A 21,360-nucleotide genomic window follows, 5' to 3' on the forward strand; every position below is an offset into this window, starting at 1 on the left:
TTCTAGGTGGCAGTTTAGAGATGGGTCTATTAAAAATTGCTCTGCAGATTTGTTGTAATGGTTATAACATTTTGACTGAACAAAGAACTTTTGAATTGGCAGCGATACTCTCACTGAGGGACTGATCCTGCATGTATTAAAGATAGTAGGGATTTCTTCATTAACGTCAGGGGCTGCTAAAGCAGGACCTAATACACTGTGCAGTTCCTCTTAGGTCATCACTTAATACCTTGTGCATATGTTAGCAATACTCCTCAGCTGCTCTGTGTAGGAACAAGCCCTTGTGTAGTTCCAATAATGAGACGCTCACGCATGGCTTTCAATACACCAATCCTGACCCTGTTTTCTTAATAAACTGTGTAAGGGTTTCTACTGCAGCCTTAACTATACCTCTGATTTGATTTCAAATGCCGTTGGCAACTCCAGCTATCAACTAGCAACCCCCCTAAGCAGTCCAGGGAGAAAGGAGCAACATATCTAGCTTATGATTTTTTTTTTTTAAACACAATTTTTTTCCCACCACTACTGAGTTCAAAAAGCCCAACAATGAGAACAGAGAGACAGGTTGACACCAGCCTTCCCTCCCCTCCCCTCCCCTCCCCTGACACCACCGCCCCTTTCTCTGGGGCGACGCCCCCTCCTCCTCCTTTTTAAGGCCTCGCCTCTTTGCTCCGCCTCCTTAGGGACTCCGCCTCTTTGTCCCTTTGTCTCTTATTGGTGCTTCTGTCCTTTACCCCGCCTCCCCTCTTGGAGCTCCTCCTCTTCTCCTCCCCTGCCGTCGGATCTCCTCCCCTTGGCCCCTCCTCCTGCCTTCCCCCGCCAACTCTCCCTGAGTGCAGTGTGTCCAGTCGGATCTCGGCCTACATTGATTGACACCCCGTTGCCCAATGAGACGTAGGGTGAGCGGAGTGAAGTCCCGCCCTCGCCCGCACCCCTCACGGCCAGCGCTCCGGGGGCGCCAGCCAGGCTAGTAGTAACCGAGGGTCCGGCAGGCTCGCTCCCCGCCCCGCGGCACCCCAGCGGCTGGCCGGGCCGACCTCTCCGGCGGGGCTGCGAGTGGGCGGCGCTCCCGCGGCCGTGTCCCGTTCTCCTCAGGCATCTGACCCGCGCCCCGCCCCCCACGGCCTGAGGGGCGCCGCGGCACCAGCCCCGCCCCGGTCAGGGCCTCCGGGCCGCGCCCCGCCGGCTCCCCGCTCCCCTCCCGGCCAGCGGCTCCCTGGGCCCCACCCCTCCCCTTCACAGCGTGCCCCCGCCGCGCTGCGCGGGGGAATGGGCGGTCCCGGCCCTTAGCCCCCCCACCCCCCCGGTTCCTTTCCCCCTCCCCCTCCTCAGCTGCGGCTGCTCCGAGCGTCTGGCTGGCCGCCGCCCGCTGCTAGGGGCGCTGGTGGGGTCCCCGGGGCTGTGAGTGCCGATCCCGTCCCCAGCAGCCATGTCCGGGGTGGTGCGGACCCTGAGCCGCTGCCTGCTGCCGGCCGAAGCCACCAGCCGCGGGGAGTCGCGGCGGGAGGGCAAGGAGCGGAGCCGGGACTCGGAGCGGGAGGCGCGGCGGCGGAGCCGGGAGATCGACGCGATGCTGGCCCGGGAGCGGCGCGCCGTGCGCCGCCTGGTCAAGATCCTGCTGCTGGGCGCCGGCGAGAGCGGCAAGTCCACTTTCCTCAAGCAGATGCGGATCATCCACGGCCGCGAGTTCGACCAGAAGGCGCTGCTGGAGTTCCGGGCCATCATCTACGAGAACATGGTCAAGGTACGGGCGAGCCCCGGGCTGGGGCAGAGGGGCCGCCGGAGCCCGGGCCCGGGGGTTGACCCTGCCACAGAGAACGGGGTGCACCAGCAGCTGGAGTTCGCGCCGACCTGAGAGCCACCCCCAAGGGGCTGGGGACAAGGTTGGAGGGGGGACCCCATGCAGGATAAAGGGTTACTGGGCCGATGGAGTTCCGGGCCGCCATCTGGCCCTTTGGGGCTGCTGGGGTACAGGGGTTCCGTGCCACGAATGAGGGTGGCCGAAAGGTGAGTTTGTGTACAGCGCCTCCTGAGTTTCTGGATTATCACCCAAGAAGATGTTTTCAAAGGGCCCAGACACCCATGGAGGGGTGCTGGAGAGACTTTTAAGACCCAGAGGAGAAGGAGGTATAGGTGTGGCTTATGTTCTGGGAAACCATGATGTGAACACCCTCAGAGGAGTTGGGGACCCCCATATTTGGAAGAAGCAAGTGAAAAGGAGATAAGGATCTCCCCCCTGAGGAGTGAGTGTTGAGGATCCTTTCCTGGAGGATGACCCTGAAGAAGGGTGGGGGAGGTCCCCTGTATTGGTGTACATAGATTACAGGAGTTAAAAGCTGTAATTTGAGGAACATTTTTAAGAGAATAGGGGGGATCTTAACACCAAAGAGCTGTGGAGATTGCCCCAAGGCCTGTCTAGGACATTATGCATGATAGCCTCAAGATTCAGAGCACCCCGACTGGGATACTGGCGGAGAAGTTGGGCCTTCAGTCAATGCTTACATCTTTATTGTGGTGACCCCAGCACTCTGAGGCTCATGGCATGATGACTTCCTAGTGAGAGGATAGAACAATTGCTGGAGTTCAGGGCCATGATGTACAAGAACATCCTCAAGGTGTAGAGAGCTTGGGGAAATTGACTACCCACATCTTCTGCCTGGGGGCCTTAGGTGTTCTGCATAATAACCAGGTGGTGGTCATCTTTTAGAACAGGGGTTCTCAACCTTTTTCTTTCTGAGGTCTCTCCCAACATGCTATAAAAGTTCTATGGCCTAGCTGTGCCGTAACTGTTTTCTGCATATAAAAGCCCGGGCTTGTGTTAGGGGGTATCAAGGAGGGCAATTGCTTGGGCCCCCGCACCATTGGGGGCAACACAAAGCTAAGTTGCTCAGGCTTTGGCTTCAGCCCCAGGTGGGAGGGTTCAGCACCCCAGGCTGCAGTCCTGCATGGTGGGACTTCAGCTTTCTGTCCTGGGCCCTAGCGAATCTAATGCCAGCCCTGCTTGGCGGACCCCCTGAAATCTCTTTGTGGCCCCCGTAGGGGACCACAGATTGCTGGTAGAAAAACCACTGTTTTAGAACAATCCTACAGGTGCGTAAAAGCTGGTCGCCAAGAGAATACAAGGAGCCCTTGTGCTCAGAAAAATAGATATATGCTGTTTACAAGGGCTATTTCCCATATTCTCCATTCAAATGCAGGGCTACCAAGAGGGCTTGTTCCCCTCTGGGGAAGGGTCCCTGCCTACATTTAAAAAAAAAAAAAGTCTCGCTCCTTCAAAGGTATCTGTACAGGACTTTCCTCACTTCTGCATGAACACATACTTGTGAGGAAACTTGTAGTTGCTGCAGGATTTCCTGCAAAAATCAAGGGAGGGGCCACTGCACCATCTGAGATAAGGAAAATTGTTTCCGTGTCTTAAGATGCGCTTCCAAGGATAACCTTTTTATAACAGCGCTCTCTTTAAGTACAAGTTGAAGAAGTGACTCTTGCAGTCTAGAACTCCTTCAGAAGCTTCCGCTTCCATCCAAACTGAATGGGAAGACCATTCATAGCTTAATTCCGCTACCTGAATTGCTTTTAAGAAGCACTACAAAAACATGAGGCAAGTCACTGAAAATGGGTGGTAGGAAGGAGAGGAAAAAAGGAGTTCCCTGTGGTATCAAGTGCCCTGGGTTGGCTTTGCACTCCACTGCAGCAGGAAGAAGTGGGCACATATAATGCACAAGGAGAGCTCAGGCCACAAAATCCATAGCTTGACAATTTGCTTCTCTTTCTTCCCCTAGTATTCCAGAATGGGGGAGGAGGGAGGGAAGAGAAGAATATCACTAGGTTTCAAGTATACCCAAAAGTGAGTAGTATGAATCTTGGATTAGTGTGTTTATTTTAGTGCTACCTTAAACTGAGTTAAAATGATGGTAAAAAGCAGCAGAAATGTTTGAGGGTAGGAAAAGAAGTGGGACAGAACTGCATGAGAAACCCTAGTTATAATAACCCTCGTCCCTGGCCCCACCCCAGAGCCGTCATCCCCTCCACACCCCAACCCTTTGCCTGAGCCCCCTCCTGCACCCCGAACCCCTCATCCGCAGCCCCAGCCTTGAGCCCCCTCCCACACCTTGAACCCCTCATCCCCAACCCGACCCCAGAGCCCTAGCCCTGAGCCCCCTCCTGCACCCTGAACCCCTCATCCACAGCCACACCCCAGAGCCCTCATCCCTGTGCACCCCAAACCTCTGCCCCAGCCCTGAGCCCCCTTCCACACTTCAAACCCCTTGGTGGTGTGTGATGCGTCACACACCACCTCCATATTGGTGCACATAAAATTTATTCCACACACGGACATAAAAAATTAGAGGGAATACTGTTTCAAACTAATGTAACCATCCATTAACTCTAAATGGAAATACCTAGATCATCTAAACAATATTGCAAGCACTAAATCTTAAACGTGAATTAAGTGAATCTAAACAACTGGTCTTCTCCTCCAGTATTTAAGCATTTTTAACATTATAAAATATTAATTCTGCTTGACCCTATTGCTGACAGTTGAACTGCATTTTAGCTCCTCTTTCCTCACTATTTGTCAGCATTATCAAAGAGCAGTTCTGTTAAAGCTTCTGGAGTTTTGGGATCTCTGCTAGAAATGTAGTGTAAATATCTTGGATTAAGTGGTCACCTTTTATTCCCCAATATGATTAAATTTCTCTCTGAAAGAGAATAGATTATGCCCTCCTGATGGTTTGCATTGTGTTCTTTCTAAAGTGCCTCTTACAGTAGTACTTGGTCATTTTATATGGATTAAAGAAAATGGCATGAATTGGTGCAGGTAGTTTGTCATATTGACTCTGATGTCAACTGGTTTGTTTCCTTTATTACTAACACTCCCACTTCTTTCTTTCTGACTTCACAGCCTCTTACTTTTCCTGTATCTTGTGGCAAATTGAGCATGAATGCATGGTTCTTAGACTTCTCCTTTTGGGAGGCACAGTTTAAAAACAAAATGCTGAAATAAGTAAACCTGTGATCCAAAATTTACTTTTCCATATAGTACAGGTGACGGTTCAGAGCCTTGCTAGCTTTTTCTGGCATTGTGGGGCAATCTTCAAATATGTTAGTCTTGCTTTGGTTTAAAGTAAATAAATAATCACTGGTTAACTAGGGTTTTGCTTGTTAATCAAGGCTAAGTTTCAAAGTAATTTTGAAACTTTTTGATGATTGAAGTGAAAAGCGGTAGTGTTAATGTTCTGCTTTGAGTACACAGACTCCATTACTTCAGCACACCCACTTGGAAGTGGAAAATGGAGAGTACAGGAGTAACTGCTGTGGTGTGTTTTTTAAAGAAGAATCTCAAATGTATGGAGAGACTGAGGAAGTCTTTGCATGTTGCAAGTTTCAGATCTGGTGAATGGCTGCTGCTATTCTGTAAAAATGTTTGTTGGAATTCCGATCTGAGTGTCAAAGAACAAACTGAATAACTACTCTTCAAACATAAAATAACTACTCCCACTCTTGCTCCCTCTGACTACAATTAATGAAGGTTTAGGGACTTCTGGTTGTACTGTGACCTGGTGAGTTATAACTCCGATGTTCCTTGTGTATGTTTGTTGCTATTTTCTATTTGTTTTTGACTATTAAAATAGAGCACCACAAAAATGGAAATGAAGCAGGCTTCACTGCCTGAGAAAACAATTAAAATTACCCACTAACACCGAAGCAATGCCTGTCTCAGCACATGTGATTATTTCGAACAGAAATCTAACAGTTAAATTCAGCTTTAAAAAAAGCATAAAGTGTAATCTGTGGAGCTTTTTCAAATTAGTGTCGATATTGAAATGGACCAAACCAATTAAAGCTGTAAGGAGCACTGAGTGATTTTTCTTTTTTTCAGTCCACAACCTGAATAATTTGAGAGTGACTGAAAAATTCATATTTGAGTAGGAAGGGACTCCAGAGAAACTGTTGTTAGAAACTCCAATCCATAACTTAAGTTGTGGACTTTGAATAGAAAAGTTCTAGGATGCTGTACAGATGTGCACTCTCCTTATGGCTGCACAAGCAGAATGGTTTGTGCTTGATCAGAGGTTTGTCTGAAACACATACAAATTTTATGTGGCAATAGAAAGGGTGGAGTTGGAGAATACCGTTGCATTCAGTTGTAAATTGTACTTATGTGAGCAAGCTGATTGTTCTCCTTGGACACACTTGGCCCTTATATTAGTTTGGGAATCCAGGGAGAAATGTCATCTCATTATTGGGAATTCCACAAGCTGCTGTGGTCTTGATCCACAATGTTTTGGGTTTGCACATGAGTGAATTCAGTAACCTGTGAGGGAATAGTAATACTTGACCTTCAATAGTCTTTCACTGTTGAGGTAAAATATTCTGGGTATTGATTCTTGATTAGTGGTTTTTTGTTTTGTAGTAGGTGTGGTTGATTCTTGATTAGTCTGTCACAGGACAATATCATTTTCTTCTCGATCGTGACAGCTGCACACCTCAAAGGACTGATGTGGTTCTATTACAACAGTCTTATCTATTGAATTTTCTTACATTAAAGCTGACTTTGTAATTAAAGAAAATTCAGTAGATAAGTGCTGTAATAGAACTGTCAGCCCTTGGAAGTATACACCTGGCTTTGTAATTAATTAGACCGTACACTGTATGATTGAATTGGTACTTAATTAGTGTTATCTTCAGTCCACTCTCAATATGTCTTCAAGATATGGATCCTTTTGTAATAAAACTACCTGCATCATTACCACCTTTACTCCTGACTTAACTGTAGAGGACCACTGTTGTTGAAATTTGTTTCCGGGTGCCCTTTGCAATGCACTTGGAATAGAATCAATAAGACACTTAATAAATTGCACAGCGCAAAATAACTGTAATAAATCCCATCAACCCTAAGTAGATCTGGATAGTTTCTTGTTTGGGTGAGGAGGGAAGTGGTCAGTGTAACTGACTACATCATGGCTGACAGGATAATGAGTACCATCAACAGTTACTATCGATGCTTATTTCTTTGATAAATATTCACTCTTGATCCAAAATAGCATTCGGTGAACCCATATGGTTCTCACAGAACATGATTAGTCTTTGGAGAGTAAAGACACAAACCTTGACATTTTCCAGTCTTCGCCTCACATTTAATTTTTTTAAACCACTTGGGAATACAGAAGGTGGAGAAATCACCCCTATACCCAATTACAGTTCAAACAGATTCTCTAGCCATTGAAATACGCTTGAGTGATGGCTAGAGTCGCTGCCATTTGCATACAGAATATGAACTTGAGACCCCAGGGACTTCCTGTGCATGTGATAATTCATTTGTTGGTTTTCTGGGGGAGGGGAGGTTTGTATGTCTAAATAAGGAATATGTATACAGGCTCTGAGCACCCCTTCTGTAAATTACAGAAACAAAATTAAAGAGCCACAGCTCTTTTAGCAAATCTGTTTAATCTCAAAAGCCTGTGTTTGTATCATTCCATGCAAATAGAAACACCTGGCATTGTGCTCTAAAGGTCAACAGACCTGGGCTATCTTGGAGTGGGGGAAGGAGAGACTTTGTTCTAGAGCCACCAGCAGTCCCCCTCCCTTTCAGATCAAGAGTTCATGTTGATATTATTGCCACCCCAAAATGTTCAAAACTCATGAGTCAGGCTCACCAAAAAATCATGATTGGCTTTAAAATCATGAGATTATGTAAAAAATAATAGATGTGGTGGTCTTTTTATTTGCCTTCTGCTTTTTGAGCCTTTAGAATACACTGGGGTCTCACACTGAAGCTTTTTTCACAGCCACGAGAGCTAGAAACTTACTTTTTTTTAAAAATGAAGGCTGGAATCATCACACGTTCGCTTGAGTCCAGGAGCTGGGGATTTAAAGAAAACAATAATTATGAGACTCATGACAAAATCATGAGAGTTGGCAACACTGTGTGCACCTCTGCTGATTGCAACTATGGCAGTATAGTATGAGGGGAGGGATGGTCTCAATCCACTTCATAGATCAGAATCAACACATTAAGTTCAGAACACTAGAAGCTGCTTCAGCAATGTTCAACACATTAGCCAATTATGCGCTAAAGGTCAGTCATAAGTTCATAGCACTTGATCTGTAAAGATCTAAATTAAATGAAAAAACTACTAACATAATTCTGAAAGTTCTCAAAGGGCTTGTGCCAACCTGCACTTCTGGGTTCAGCAGTCACTCTACCTTGAATTCTAGTTGCAAGCTTCATTTGCAGCAAGACGTTTTTGTTCTGCTGCATCTCTCCATCTCATTGGATTAATTTGGAGACAAGAAGTCTTTTCACAGTTTGCAGACAAGCAGACGTCACTGCTGCTACAAATACAGAGATTCCGCAGCTAATCCAAATGTTTCTTAATGTTTGTGTTCCTGTGGACTAAGTAAATGACACTTTCCTTTGTTCATATATTTTATTTGGCAGTCTGGAAGAGTAGTCATCTTTACTGTTTACCCTGCTCTCACCTGGGTAGCACTGGATTAAGTATTTACATATATTATCCTTCCACCATTCAAATAAAGTACTTGATGTAAGTTTCATGTTGAAGGTGAGGTAAGACTCAAATGCTAAAAGATCTTTCTGGCATTTTGGGGTATATCTCTTGTACTGAGTAACACTTCCATTCGCTAGAAGACTGTAATATTTTATCCTTATAAATTACTACTTTTTCTATAGCAATCAAGAGTAAAACATCTATTTGGCTAAGTTTTAGCTATAAAAAAATTGAAGTTAATGGTATTGTCTATTCCTTTCTGATTCAAACACTCCATTAAATGAGGTAGCTGTATTTTAAACACTCCATTGGTGTGTTCTATGGAAAAAGCTTGTGAATTTTAACTCAGAGTGAATTCAGGAATTCAAGCAACCGCTTCAGAACACTAAATCACCAAAAATTCTTAATTTGTTACAAAATACTGTTCACCAAACACTTCATTAGTTTTTAATATAATACAGCATGGGGAAAATGAGTCTAGTCTGAAAACTACAGCAGTTCTTTTCTTCATGGTGAAGACCAGTGTTTCAGTGAGTGATTTTGCTGAGATAAGGTGGATGAGGTAATATCTTTTATGGGACCATCTTCTGTTGGTGAGAGAGAGAGATGCTTTCAGGCTTACACAGAGCTCTTCTTTGGGTCTGGGGAAGTACAGCTCTATGGAAGAACAAAAGCTTCTCTTTGTCAACAGAAGTTGGTCTAATAAAAGAGATTAATTCACCCAACTTGTGTCTGGTATCCTGGGACTGACATGGCTACAGCAACATTGCATACAATGATGATGTTGCTGACAGTCACAGTATTGTCAATATCAAGAGAACAAAAATAATGAGATTTTAAAAACATAATGTTTTTTTCAGTCTGTCTTTTTAACTGTCCTCTACCAATTCATTTGTGGTGGTAGTAGGTTGAAAAGTCACTCCTAAAATGCACACTTCTCCGTGGCTGCTCAGATGGAGACTCCACTTACCCTCGCTCCCAAGATAAGGGAACTGCCATCCATTTCCTGTTACTCTCCCCTCCTAGTTGATTCCCTTTAATAAAAGAAGAGCTGAATGGTAAGTAGTTTGAGAACTAGTGGCTTAATGCATCATGATTCACACTCATACATAAACTTATTACATTTAGGGTTGATGAGTTACAGATAAAGATATAAAAACTTAGTCATATCAGTGATATTACAGTACAGACTATGGAATTGGTTTAGTCTTTTATAAGAAGTCACACTTCTCTGCCAGAGATGGGTAGCGCTCCCACATTCTTCCGGACCCCGCTCCACTCATTTCCACACCCCATTCCCCTGCAGCCCCTTAATTTGCCTCCTGGTCTTCCTCATTCTCCCCATCTACCTTGTACAGTGTGTCTGCTGCTTCTCACAGTCCGTGTCCTGTCTAGGCCACTGAACCATAGAGTTGTAGCCATTTTGCACATGGGCATGACTTCAGTCTCATTGAAAACAGTAGGATTTGGCAGTTTCATTGCCTCATGCAGATTGACTGTAATGAAGTGGCAGCCATCTTGCTGGTGTCAGCCCCATTCACAGCAATAGGAGATGGTGGCCATTTTGAATGAGTGAAAACTCATCAGTTGGCAACCTTTCTTCACCATGTTTTCATGAGATGGGTTTTTTTAAAAAAAACTCAGGCTAGAGTCACGATGAAATCATAAGAGTTGGCAGAACTGCATTCATTTGTCACATCAGTTCCTAAATGTAGAATATACTATCTTGAATGGTGTAGTATAAACTATTGGCCATCTACAGTTTTTTTGTATGAGGTCTGACAACTTTTTTTTAAATAGCTAAAAGCCTGGAGAAGGTTATTGCTTCACATGTAGCTTGCTTACATTCTGTTGCCCATCTATTGTAAAGTAGGGAAATGAATCATGTTGCTAATTACATGGGAACTGAAATGCATTTGAAGTGGCTCCTTAAGACAATTCCTAGGTCAGATAGAGCAAACTTTACTAATGTTCAGTTATGTAGAACTCTGGATAGTATTTCATGTTAGTAGACTTAGGTGCTTGAGTAGAACCATCAGGTTGGTGGTACTTGAGTTGTTTGGTTCTTCCCATGTCCGTGAAATCAGCATGGACATGAGCTGGTGGTTGCCAAAAATGCTTTATTTTCCTCTGTAGTACTTACCTCTGCTTCCCTCACCTTTATAATCACAGCCTATCTGTCAGGCTGTCTTCAGCAAGATATGTGATCTTTTGGGATAATGAAAGACTTCATCCAACGGAATACACAATTATCTTAAACGTTACGGTTTTTTCCTTTGTTACAGCTAAGAATTAACTTTTCATGTGAAAGGTGTCTGTCTAAAACATTTCAGTAGTTATCTCAAAACAGTGTAACAATCTTTCCCTTCTACCAAATTAATTAATTACTTTTTAAAATAAACATTTTGCTCTGTTATTATCTAAAGAAATGTGATCAGTGGGTAACTTACAAAAAACTCCTCTTTTCTGAGAGAGGGAACTTGCCTTGCAAGTAGAAATAATCCTTTTTTTCCATGCTAATGGTCATAGCAAAATAAAAAAACTGTTTTTCATCTTTCTGTGATTTATGGAAGGCACCATCTCATGTGAATTTGGATTTTTGTTGGTGAACTGGTGTGCATGACAATAGGCAAGATACAGTCCTGATTTCAGCCTCCCATGTGTTACTGTAATACAAATACTAATAATGAAATTTTAGCTGTCATGAGTATAACTAAAATGTTACAAAACAAGCTTTTTTGGCTCGGGTTAGTACTGTAGCTTGGAAAATCAAACTAGATCCTACTTTTAACTAGTCCTGTGCTATCTATTACAAATGACCAAAAAAAGGCTTTTTAAAATAAAGCCCATAGGCAGCAGCAAACAGTCTGCCTCCAGGGCATTCATAGTTTACATGTTGTATTCTAATATCTGGAGATTTCCTTATCCAATGCATTGCAAGATTTAGGCTTGTGTCTATTTTTTTTAAAAAAAAATCTGATCTTAGCAGAAAATCACCTGGTAGGTCAATTGAACTGGTCAAAAGTCAATTCCTAATGAAAAAGCTTTTTTGTTATGATAGTGCAGGGACGGGCAAACTTTTTGGCCTGAGGGCTACATCGGGTTTCCAGAATTGTTTGGAGGGCCGGTTAGGGGAGGCTATGTCTCCCTAGACAACCAGGTGTGGCCCAGCCCCCACCTCCTATCTGGACACCCCCCCCCCCCCCGCCCGCCTCTCACCCCCTGACTGCTCCCCCGGGACTCCTGCCCCATCCACCAACCCCTGCTCCCTGGACTCCCCCCACCCCTGACTGCCCCCTGCCACCCCATCCAACCGCCCCCTCATTCCTGACTGCCCCCCCCAGACCCCTGCCCCATCCACCCCCCTGTTCCGTGCCCTCTGACCGCCCTGACCACACCCCCGAACTCCCCTGCCCTCTGTCCAACCCATCCTGCTCCCTTACTGTACTGCCTGGAGCACCGGTGGCTGGCGGCGCTACAGCCGTGCCACCCAGAGCACTGGGTCAGGCCGCGGCTCTGCAACTGTGCTGCCCAGCCACCCAGAGCATTGCGCCAGTGGCATGGCGCACTGAGGCTACAGGGGAGGGGGAACTGCAGGGGAGGGACCAGGACTAGCCTCCCGAGCCAGGAGCTCAAGGGCAGGGCAGGACGGTCCCGCAGGCCAGACGTGGCCCGCGGGCCGTAGTTTGCCCACCTCTGTGATAGTGTCTACTCTTCTTATTTGGAGTATAGGAAAGAATGCTGTAGTAATAGGTGACAAAACAAACTACATTTCTTCCAAGGCCTTGCCTAACTAAAAAGTTAGGTCAGCCCAGCTACATTGATCAGGGGTATGAAAAATCCACACTCCTGAGCGATGTAGTTAAGCCGGCCAAACCGCCAGCATACAGTGCTAGGTAGATGGAAGATTTCTTCTTTTGACCTAGCTGCCACCTCTTTGGGGGGGGGGGGGAGAGAGATTACCTGTGCCAACAGGAGAACTCCTCCAGTTGGTGTAGGTAGTGTCTGCGGTGGCACAGCTATGCTGCTGTACTGTTTCAAGTGTAGACAAGCACTAAGTGAAAGGGTGTACCAGTATTTCTCAATTTCAGCGATTGAGCTCCTGATAAGATTTCTAATTGGTCGCAAAGTAAATGACTGAAAATAAGATTTTCACTGTCCCCCATATCTTCTGACTTATTGATAGAGCTCATGGGTTCATCATGAAATATACTATACAGTGAAAATAGTGCATCATTGGCATCTACCTTTTTAGAACTTGCAGTGAGAATGCTCTCAATGCTTCTGAGTTGTGGGTTTTTTTTGTTTGTTTTTTGTTAAGGCTAGTGAATATTTCCATCGTAGGGAAAACAAAGCCTTGACACACCAGGAACTGTCAAGTAGCTGTACAAGTAGCATAACCCTCTTCCTTTTTTTAAATTTAATCAAATCTTTAATCATTCAAATTGATCACGAAGTGAACATAAGCAAATTCAAACCTGGGATGGATCACAAATAGATGAGGATTAAAATAAACTAGAGAAGTTGGCTGACACAAAGCTCTGCAAATTCTAGTTCAAGCAGTTTTGCTATAGATCCTATTGTTTTATCTACTACGTGAAACCTTTATAACTGTAATAGATATTTAAAGGTCAAATCCTGAATATACTATTAAGTAGTCTGCTTTTAACTTATGAAATGCTAAATTCCTTTATTAGCTATCTGCTTGTGTAGTCCTCATTCTCTGTAAATACATTGATACTTTTATTGAATTACGTGTACAGGGAAACCATGCGAAAGAGTAATTGTCTTCAGTGACCCATGATGGCCTGGGAATTTCAATTACACTTTTCTTCCGTACTTGAAAATGAGGACCTCATTTTAGATTATATAAAACTACTGGTTCTTCAAGTATAGTATTTGAATTAATAAGGCAATGCTTTCTCACACTGGCTGTACTAAAAACTGGGTTTACTAGGGTTCAGATGATCAAAAGTTGTCTATGCAGTCAGTCAATCTTTTTTTTTTTTTTTTTTTTTTTAGACTTTATTTGGAGTTGATGCTTAATGGCTCCTTTAAGGCAGTGGTTCTCAACCTTTACAGACTACTGTACCCCCTTGAGGAGACTGATTTGGCTTGCATACCCCACATGTTATCTCACTTAAAAACAACTCGCTTACAAAATGAAACATAAAAATACAAAAGTTTCAGCACACTATGCTTGCTTGAAAACTTGCTTACTTTCTCGTTTTTACTGTATAATTATAAATTGTTACCCCAGGTTGAGAAACACTGATATAGTATATAGAGCAGTATAAACATTTCACTGTATGAAATTTTAGTTTGTACGGACTTTGCTAGTGATTTTCATGTAGCCTGTTGTAAAACTAGGTTAATATCTAGCTGATATTAACCCCCCGGAAGACCTCTGTGTACCCCCAGAGGTATGCAAATTGCTGGTTGAAAACCACTGCTTTAAGGGATAGCACCATGACAAGAACACAAACTAAACTCTCCAGAGCAAGGAAGAAATGGAATGTTGTTGCTGAGGGTGATGGCAGAGGTAACAGCATCTTGGAGGGCTCTTAAAAGCTCAGCCAGCGAAGATCTGGAAGAGACAGACAAGGGGTCACTCTATGATTGCCTTGACAAAGGACAGTGTTATATGATCTTTTGATGCATTCCAGAGTGGTGAGGATTTCTTATGGTTTAATTTTGGTGTTCCTTATCTTGAACTTCATTGAGCTGAGAGGGCCAGGTTATGTAAGAATTTTTAAAACTTGTAAAAGTGGTAAATAGCCACTTTTTATAAGTATTTTGGAGTACAGCAAATCTGCATTCTCTGACATAGCTGTCAAATGAACAAAAATATCTAAATGAGATCTCTCCTTACATTTGAGAAGATGAACTTTGTGACTCACTTGCTTCTGAGCTTGAAAGTAGGGAATTGTAACTTTCTGTGGTAATGCTGACCCACTGCATTGATACTAGAAAGCATCTTTATGCCTCCTAATTCTCCTTTTATGTATGGTATACCAGTACAAACTCCCAGCAAGTTGTTGTTTATGTAACTAGATGGATCCCAATTGCTATTTCCTCACTAACACTTTTGGGGACAAATTGGGAGTTCTTGCGTCCCCTCACAAATGACTAAATCTAAAGGTAGCTCCTTTCACAAGGCTTTGTATGGAAATAGTAAAACACAACTAAACAACTAAGTTATAGAAAAACAGACTAACTGGATCCAGTAGAAATTCTTAGTTCTTCATTAGATTGCAGCGCCTTCAAGGCAGTGATATCGTCTCAATATCCACAAGTCTGTGCAATTTGTGTAATGCAAACACACCTGTTAAACGTTTGATTTAGTATACTTAAGCCATAAAATAGATAGAAAATGCCTTTTTTGAAACATAAGGAGGTTCTCAAGTCTAAGGGTTTGTCTACGCTACGAAATTAGGTTGATTTTATAGAAGTCTATTGGTAGAAATTGATTTTATACAGTCGATTGTTTATGTCCCCACTAAGCTCATTAAGTCGGCGGAGTGCGTCCTCAATACCGTGGCGAGCATCGACTTACGGAGTGGTGCACTATTGGTAGCTATCCCACAGTTCATGCAGTCTCCGCTGCCCACTGGAATTCTGGGTTCAGCTCCCAATGCCTGATGTGGCAAAAACATTGTCGTGGGTGGTTTTGGGTACATGTCGTCAGTCGCCCCTTCGTCCCTCCCTCCCTCCGTGAAAGCAACGGCAGACAATTGTTTCATGCCTTTTTTCCTGGGGACGCCATACCACAGCAAGCATGGAGTCCGCTCAGCTCACCGCTGCTGTTGTGAGTATTGTGAACACCTCGCACATTATCCTGGAGTATGTGCAGCACTGAGCTAAGAGACACCAGCACAAGGACGATTGTGATGAGGACATATACACAGATGTTCCTGAAAGCATGGGCGGTGGCAGTGGAGCTGGTTGATACAGTGGAACGCCGATTCTGGGCCCGGCAAACAAGCACAGACTGGTGGGACCACATAGTGTTGCAGGTATGGGATGATTCAGAGTGGCTGCGAAACTTTCACATATGTAAGGCCACTTTCCTTGAACTTTGTGAGTTGCTTTCCCCCGCCTTGAAGCAAGATGAGAGCTACCTTGACAGTTGAGAAGCGAGTGGCGATAGCCCTGTGGAAGCTTGCAATGCCTGACCTCTACCGGTCAGTTGGGAATCAGTTTGGAGTGGGCAAGTCTACTGTGGGGACTGCTGTGATCCAAGTAGCCAATGCAATCACTGACCTGCTGCTATCAAGGGTAGTGACTCTGGGAAATGTGCAGGTCATAGTGGATGGCTTTGCTGCAACTGGATTCCCTAACTTTGGTGGGGTGATAGATGGAACCTATATCCCTATCCTGGCACCAGACCACCTTGCCAACCAGTTTGTAAACCGCAAGGGGTACTTCTCAATGGTGTTGCAAACACTGGTGGATCACATGGGACATTTCACTGACATCAGTGTGGGATGGCCGGGAAAGGTGCATGACGCTTGCATCTTTAGGAACTCTGGGCTGTTCGAGCAGTTGCAAGAAGGGACTTACTTCCCAGACGAGAAAATAACCGTTGGGGATGTTGAAATGCCAATAGTTATCTTTGGGGACCCAGCACCCATGGCTCATGAAGCTGTACACAGGCAGCCTGGACAGTAGTAAGGAGCAGTTCAGCTATAGGCTGAGCAAGTGCAGAATGGTGGTAGAATGTGCCTTTGGATGTTTAAAAGCTCCCTGACGCTGTTTGCTGACTAGGTTAGACCTCAGCACAACCAACATTCCCATTGTTATTGCTGCTTGCTGTGTGCTTCATAATATCTGTGAGAGTAAGGGGGAGACGTTTATGGCAGGGTGGGAGGTTGAGGCAGATCACCTGGCGTCCGATTTTGAGCAGCCAGATGCCAGGGCAATTCGAACGCAGCTAGGCGTGCTGTGCATCAGAGAGGATTGAAAACCAGTTTCATGACTGGCCAGGCTACGGTGTGACAGTTGTGTGTGTTTCTCCTTGCTGCAAACCCGCCCCCTTTGTTGATTTTAATTCCCTGTAAGCCAACCCACCCTCCCCCCCCTTCAATCACAGCTGGCAAAGGAAATAAAAAACATGCGTTCTTTCTTTATTAATTAAAAAAAAAAAGTGAGATAACTGACAACGTAGCCCGGGTGTGGTGGGATGCGGGAGGAGGGAAGGACAAGACCACATTGCTTATTGTAGCCACACTATAAATCAAAACTGTTTGAATGACAGCCTTCTGTTGCTTGGGCCATCCTCTGGAGTGGAGTGGCTGAGTGCCCGGAGCTGCTGCACGCTCCCTTCCCCCCCCCCCCCCCCCGCATTCTTGGGCATCTGGGTGAGGAAGATATGGAACTTGGGGACGAGGGCAGGCCGTTGTACAATAGATGCAGCAGGGATCTGTGCTCTTGTTGGCTTTCCTGCAGCTCCAACAGATGCTTCATCATATCCATTTGATCCCCCCTTAGCCTCAGCATCGCCTTCTGCCTGTGCTCTTCACACTCACTTAATGCTTTCCTGGCCTCTGCCACTGAATGCCTCCATGCATTAAGCTGTGCCCTATCAGTGCGGAAAACATGTCATTGTGAGTGCGTGTTTTGTTTTGTTTTTTCCGCCTTCTAATCTGTGGTAACCTCAGGGACGGAGATGATAGGGAGAGCATAGAAACATTTGCACCTGGGGGGAGATAAAAAGGGAGAATAAAATTTAAGAATATACGTTTGAGAACAAAAGGGAGACTCTTTCACAGTGAATCAAGCAATTCACAGCAGACAGCACACGTGCTTTAGGTACAAGGTCGCATTTTGCCTTTTATATTGAGCGCCTGCCAGGATGGTGACACATCACAAACGGCTGGGCAACAGAATTCGGTTTCCAGGCAGCCATGGTAAGCCTTTTGGTACGCGGGGTTGGCTTCTTACACCTTCATAACATGTGGGAATGGTTTCAAACTGAAGCACCATCCTTTCCCATAGCAAGCAATGCTGGTTGGGTTTCACGTTTAAAAGGAGGGGCTGCGGTTTTCAGGTGGATGTACAGCTCACACCTCCCCCCACCCCATCGTGTGGCTATTCTCTGGGATGATCCCTTCACCCCTCCCCCCACCGTGTGGCTATTCTCTGGGATGATCCCTTCACCCCTCCCCCCGCTGTGTGGCTATTCTCCAGGATGACCCCTTTTAGCCAAGCACAAACAACCCAGCATGAATGGGGTCCTTTTACAGTTCCCTTACAAAAATTCCCCTATTTCAACCAGGTGACCATGAATGATAACACTGTCCTGAGGCTAACACAGAAAGATATAGACAGAATGTTGCTTGAATGCGACCAAAACCCAGAACCATTTGCTGCCATGCTTTGTGCTACAATGATTCCAGACTACTTGCTTGGCTTGGTAAAGTATCCTACTGTGGAGGATGAAATAAGGCAACCCTCCCCAGAAACCTTCTGCAAAGGCTTTGAGAGTACCTCCAGGAGAGCTTCATGAAGATGTCCCTGGAGGATTCCCGCTCCATCCTCAGACATGTTAACAGACTTTTCCAGTAGCTGTACTGGCCGCGAATGCATCCCAAGTCTTCAGGGCAAATCAAACATTAAACACTATTGCTTTTAAATCCTGTACTATAGTTACAAATGTGCACTCACCAGAGCTGCCTTCTCCAGCTTCAGGGTCAGGGATCCCGCCTTGAGAGGGTATTGGCTCCAGGGTGATGAAAAGGTCCTGGCTGCCGGGGAGAACGGATTCACCGCCTGCCTGTTGCGCATTCTCCTCCTCATCCTCCTCTTCCTCATCCACAAAATCCTCCTCCCTGTTGCGTGAGACTCCCCCCTTGCAGGTGTCCACGGACAGTGGTGATGTAGTGGTAGGGTCCCCCCCTAGAATGCCATGCAGCTGATCATAGAAGTGGCATGTATGGGCTCTGACCCAGAGTGACCATTTGCCTCCTTTCTTTTGGTAGGCTTGCCTGAGCTCCTTAACTTCCATGCGGCACTGCTGTGTGTGTTCCTGTTGTAGCCTCTCTCCACCATGCCCTGTGCGATTTTGGCATATATATTAGCATTTCTTCTTTTTGATCGGAGTTCAGCCTGCACAGATTCTTTTCCCCATACATCAGTCAGATCCAGTGTCTCCCTTTCGGTCCATGCTGGAGCTCATTTGAGATTCTGGGGGGACTGCATGGTCACCTGTGCTGCTGAGCTCACCATGCTGACCAAACAGGAAATGAAATTCAAAATTTCCCGGGCCTTTTCCTGTGTACCTGGCTAGTGCATCGGAGTTGAAAGCGCTGTCCAGAGCAGTCACATTTGAGCACTCTGGGATAGCTCCCGGAGGCCAATACCGTCGAATTGCGTCTGCACTACCCCAAATTCGACCCAGCAAGGTCGATTTTAGTGTTACTCCCTCGCCGGGGAGGAGTATAGAAGTAGATTTTAAGAGCCCTTTATGTCGATGGAACGGGGTTGGTTGTGTAGACGCATTCATTTTAAAATCGACCTAACCCCGTAGTGTAGACCAGGGCTAAGAGTTGCAGGCATTGTGCTGGCAATTCAAAGTTATTTGATAAGGCTCTGGATGGAGTATAGTAGGATCCCATTTGTCTCACATGCAGGAGACACATTGGAGTTCTATCAAGATGGTTACTGATTGCATCAAAAACCTAGCTTCTTGAAGGTACAAGTTAAAGCTTTGCAGCCTTTTTCTTCTCCTAATCTTTTTTTCTTTTCCTTCATCATGGCACTTTCCTTTTTCTTGAAGCTGTGTCCCTGAAGAGTCTTTATTAGGAGTCCGGAAAGAATGGCCTGATTTTGTTTTTAATGGGAGGGTCAGAGGTGTCCTGACAAACTATATATAGGGCTATGTTTCCTATTAAAGTAACTTTCCTGTTGGCCATCAGATTGTTCAGGGGATTTCAGTTTTGGGATCTTTATCCGAGTGGGATCCTTATGTGAGGTTTTGTCCAAATGAAGTGTCTCTCTGACTTGCACCAATATTTCTGTCTCACAAATAAATTAAGGGTTTTTACATAAGTCAGCCTGTTTTCCTTCTTTATGTTCGAAGCCCTTCCATACCCAGGAGAAACAGTTGCACACTTTAGGTGTAGACTGAGCATTCAAATTCTGGTTAGGCAAAACAAATGATTTATTCCATTTTTAGGATTATACAGGGACCTAAAGTGGTATAAAGCAACCATATTCACTCTTTCCAGATGGATGAACTCAGGAGTTCTTCAAGCCCATATACAGTTTATAAATATCTTCCATTTCAGTGAGGCTCACTCATTGAGGCACATGGCTTCTTCCTGGGCTTAAAAGTACGGAGTTCAAGGAATTGTGCCATTCCTTCACCAACTGGTATAAATTACATGTGTTGTGTTCATCTGATACGACATTTGGACAAAAGGTTCTGCAGTATTTCTCTTGGTTCTCCTTTTTTTAAAATCCTTGAGATGGGAGGGAAATGTGATTTCATTCTTTGTGAAAACTTATTCTACTGGTTACTTTCCAGTTGTAATGGTTCAAGGGGCAACAGGTTCCCAAGAGAGGAGAGGTAAAAATATTACTTATAATTTTTGCCTTCTCTGAAGTGGGCACCTGGTGCTCCATGTCACTTAACCTGGGGCATCACTTAACTTGAATAATTTCCAGTTGATGGGGAAATCTCAGTCCTTCCCTTCCCATTCACTCCCATTCTCTTATTTGTTTCTCTAGGGAGATGGAGGAATCTTGGGATTGGATTCCCTCTTATTGGGATCTTGCTTTGTCCTAAATCTTAGTCTTCGCTTATTACATAGTGAGTGAATATATAGATCAAAGAAAGTATACAGGTGAAGATATGGTTAATTGTTCATTTTAATTGCAGTTTAGTCTGCCTTTTTCATCTGTGGCAGATGAATAGGTAGCTAGAGGCAAGCAGTTCTCTGAACAACTGCTCTCTCCAGCTCCAATGTCGTACCAGCATGAGAAGGGGAGTGTGGGTGGGACGAGGGAGCCTCTCTGTGGCTGGTTGATGAGGAGGAAGAGTACAGTCATAGTGGATCATAGACCACCACGTTCTACTTTAAAGAAGGCAACGTTACAGGTAGATAGAAATGTACCTATCTTTAAGACTCTGTACAAGTAGGAATAAATGGGTATGTAGACTAAACTCCACTTGTGCCCCAGAGATAGTTACTGTAGTAAATCCTTTAAAAGGGGGTGGCCTGTTGTGCCATACAGAGAAAATCTGACTCCCTTTCTCTTATGTTGCATTTGTCCTATATCTGTTTCTGAAATTCCATCTTTGTGGAGGAAAAAAGTTGCAGAAGTGATAGGATTGCAGTGACTAGGTGTTACTTCTCTGTCCATCTTGACAATAGTCTTATCTTGGCTGACTCTTTGTATTAAGTGTCTGAGCAGCCTATTGCTTGATCTAAAATGACCTCAAGTTTATAACCATCAGTCTAAAGCTTCTATCCTAACAAAGGCTATATCTACACTACAGCAGTGATCGACGCTCTGAGATCCATCCACTGGTGGTTGATTTAGCGGGTCTAGTGAAGACCCACCATATCGACAGCAGATTGCTCTCCAGTTGACCCCTGTACTCTACCCCCGATGAGAAGAGTAAGGTAAGTCGATGGGAGTTTCTCCCATCGACCCCCCGCAGTGTAGACCCTGTGATAACTCAGCCTAAGATACGTTGACTCCAGCTATGTTGTTTGTTTTTTTATTTAAAAATTTTTAAAGCACTTAAGTATCATTTTCAAAAGTGACTTAAGTTCCATCGACTTTTCATTTGGACTTTGGAGCCTGAAGTCACTTATAAATTGGTTAGTGTCTAAGG

General features: G+C 44.8%; 1 protein-coding gene across 1 annotated transcript in view; it reads left to right on the plus strand.

Annotated features, from left to right (window-relative positions):
• The first annotated feature begins 1,199 nt into the window (after nt 1–1,199).
• Nucleotides 1,200–21,360, plus strand: part of GNA12 (G protein subunit alpha 12) — a 77,769-nt gene continuing 57,608 nt past the window's right edge. Inside the window, exon 1 of the mRNA XM_037910658.2 lies at nt 1,200–1,744. Coding sequence (XP_037766586.1) covers nt 1,430–1,744 — 315 coding nt within the window. The 5' untranslated portion in view covers nt 1,200–1,429. The remainder of the gene's footprint in view (nt 1,745–21,360) is intronic.

This window comes from Chelonia mydas, chromosome 10, assembly GCF_015237465.2.
Source record: "Chelonia mydas isolate rCheMyd1 chromosome 10, rCheMyd1.pri.v2, whole genome shotgun sequence".
Lineage (NCBI taxonomy): Eukaryota > Metazoa > Chordata > Testudines > Cheloniidae > Chelonia > Chelonia mydas.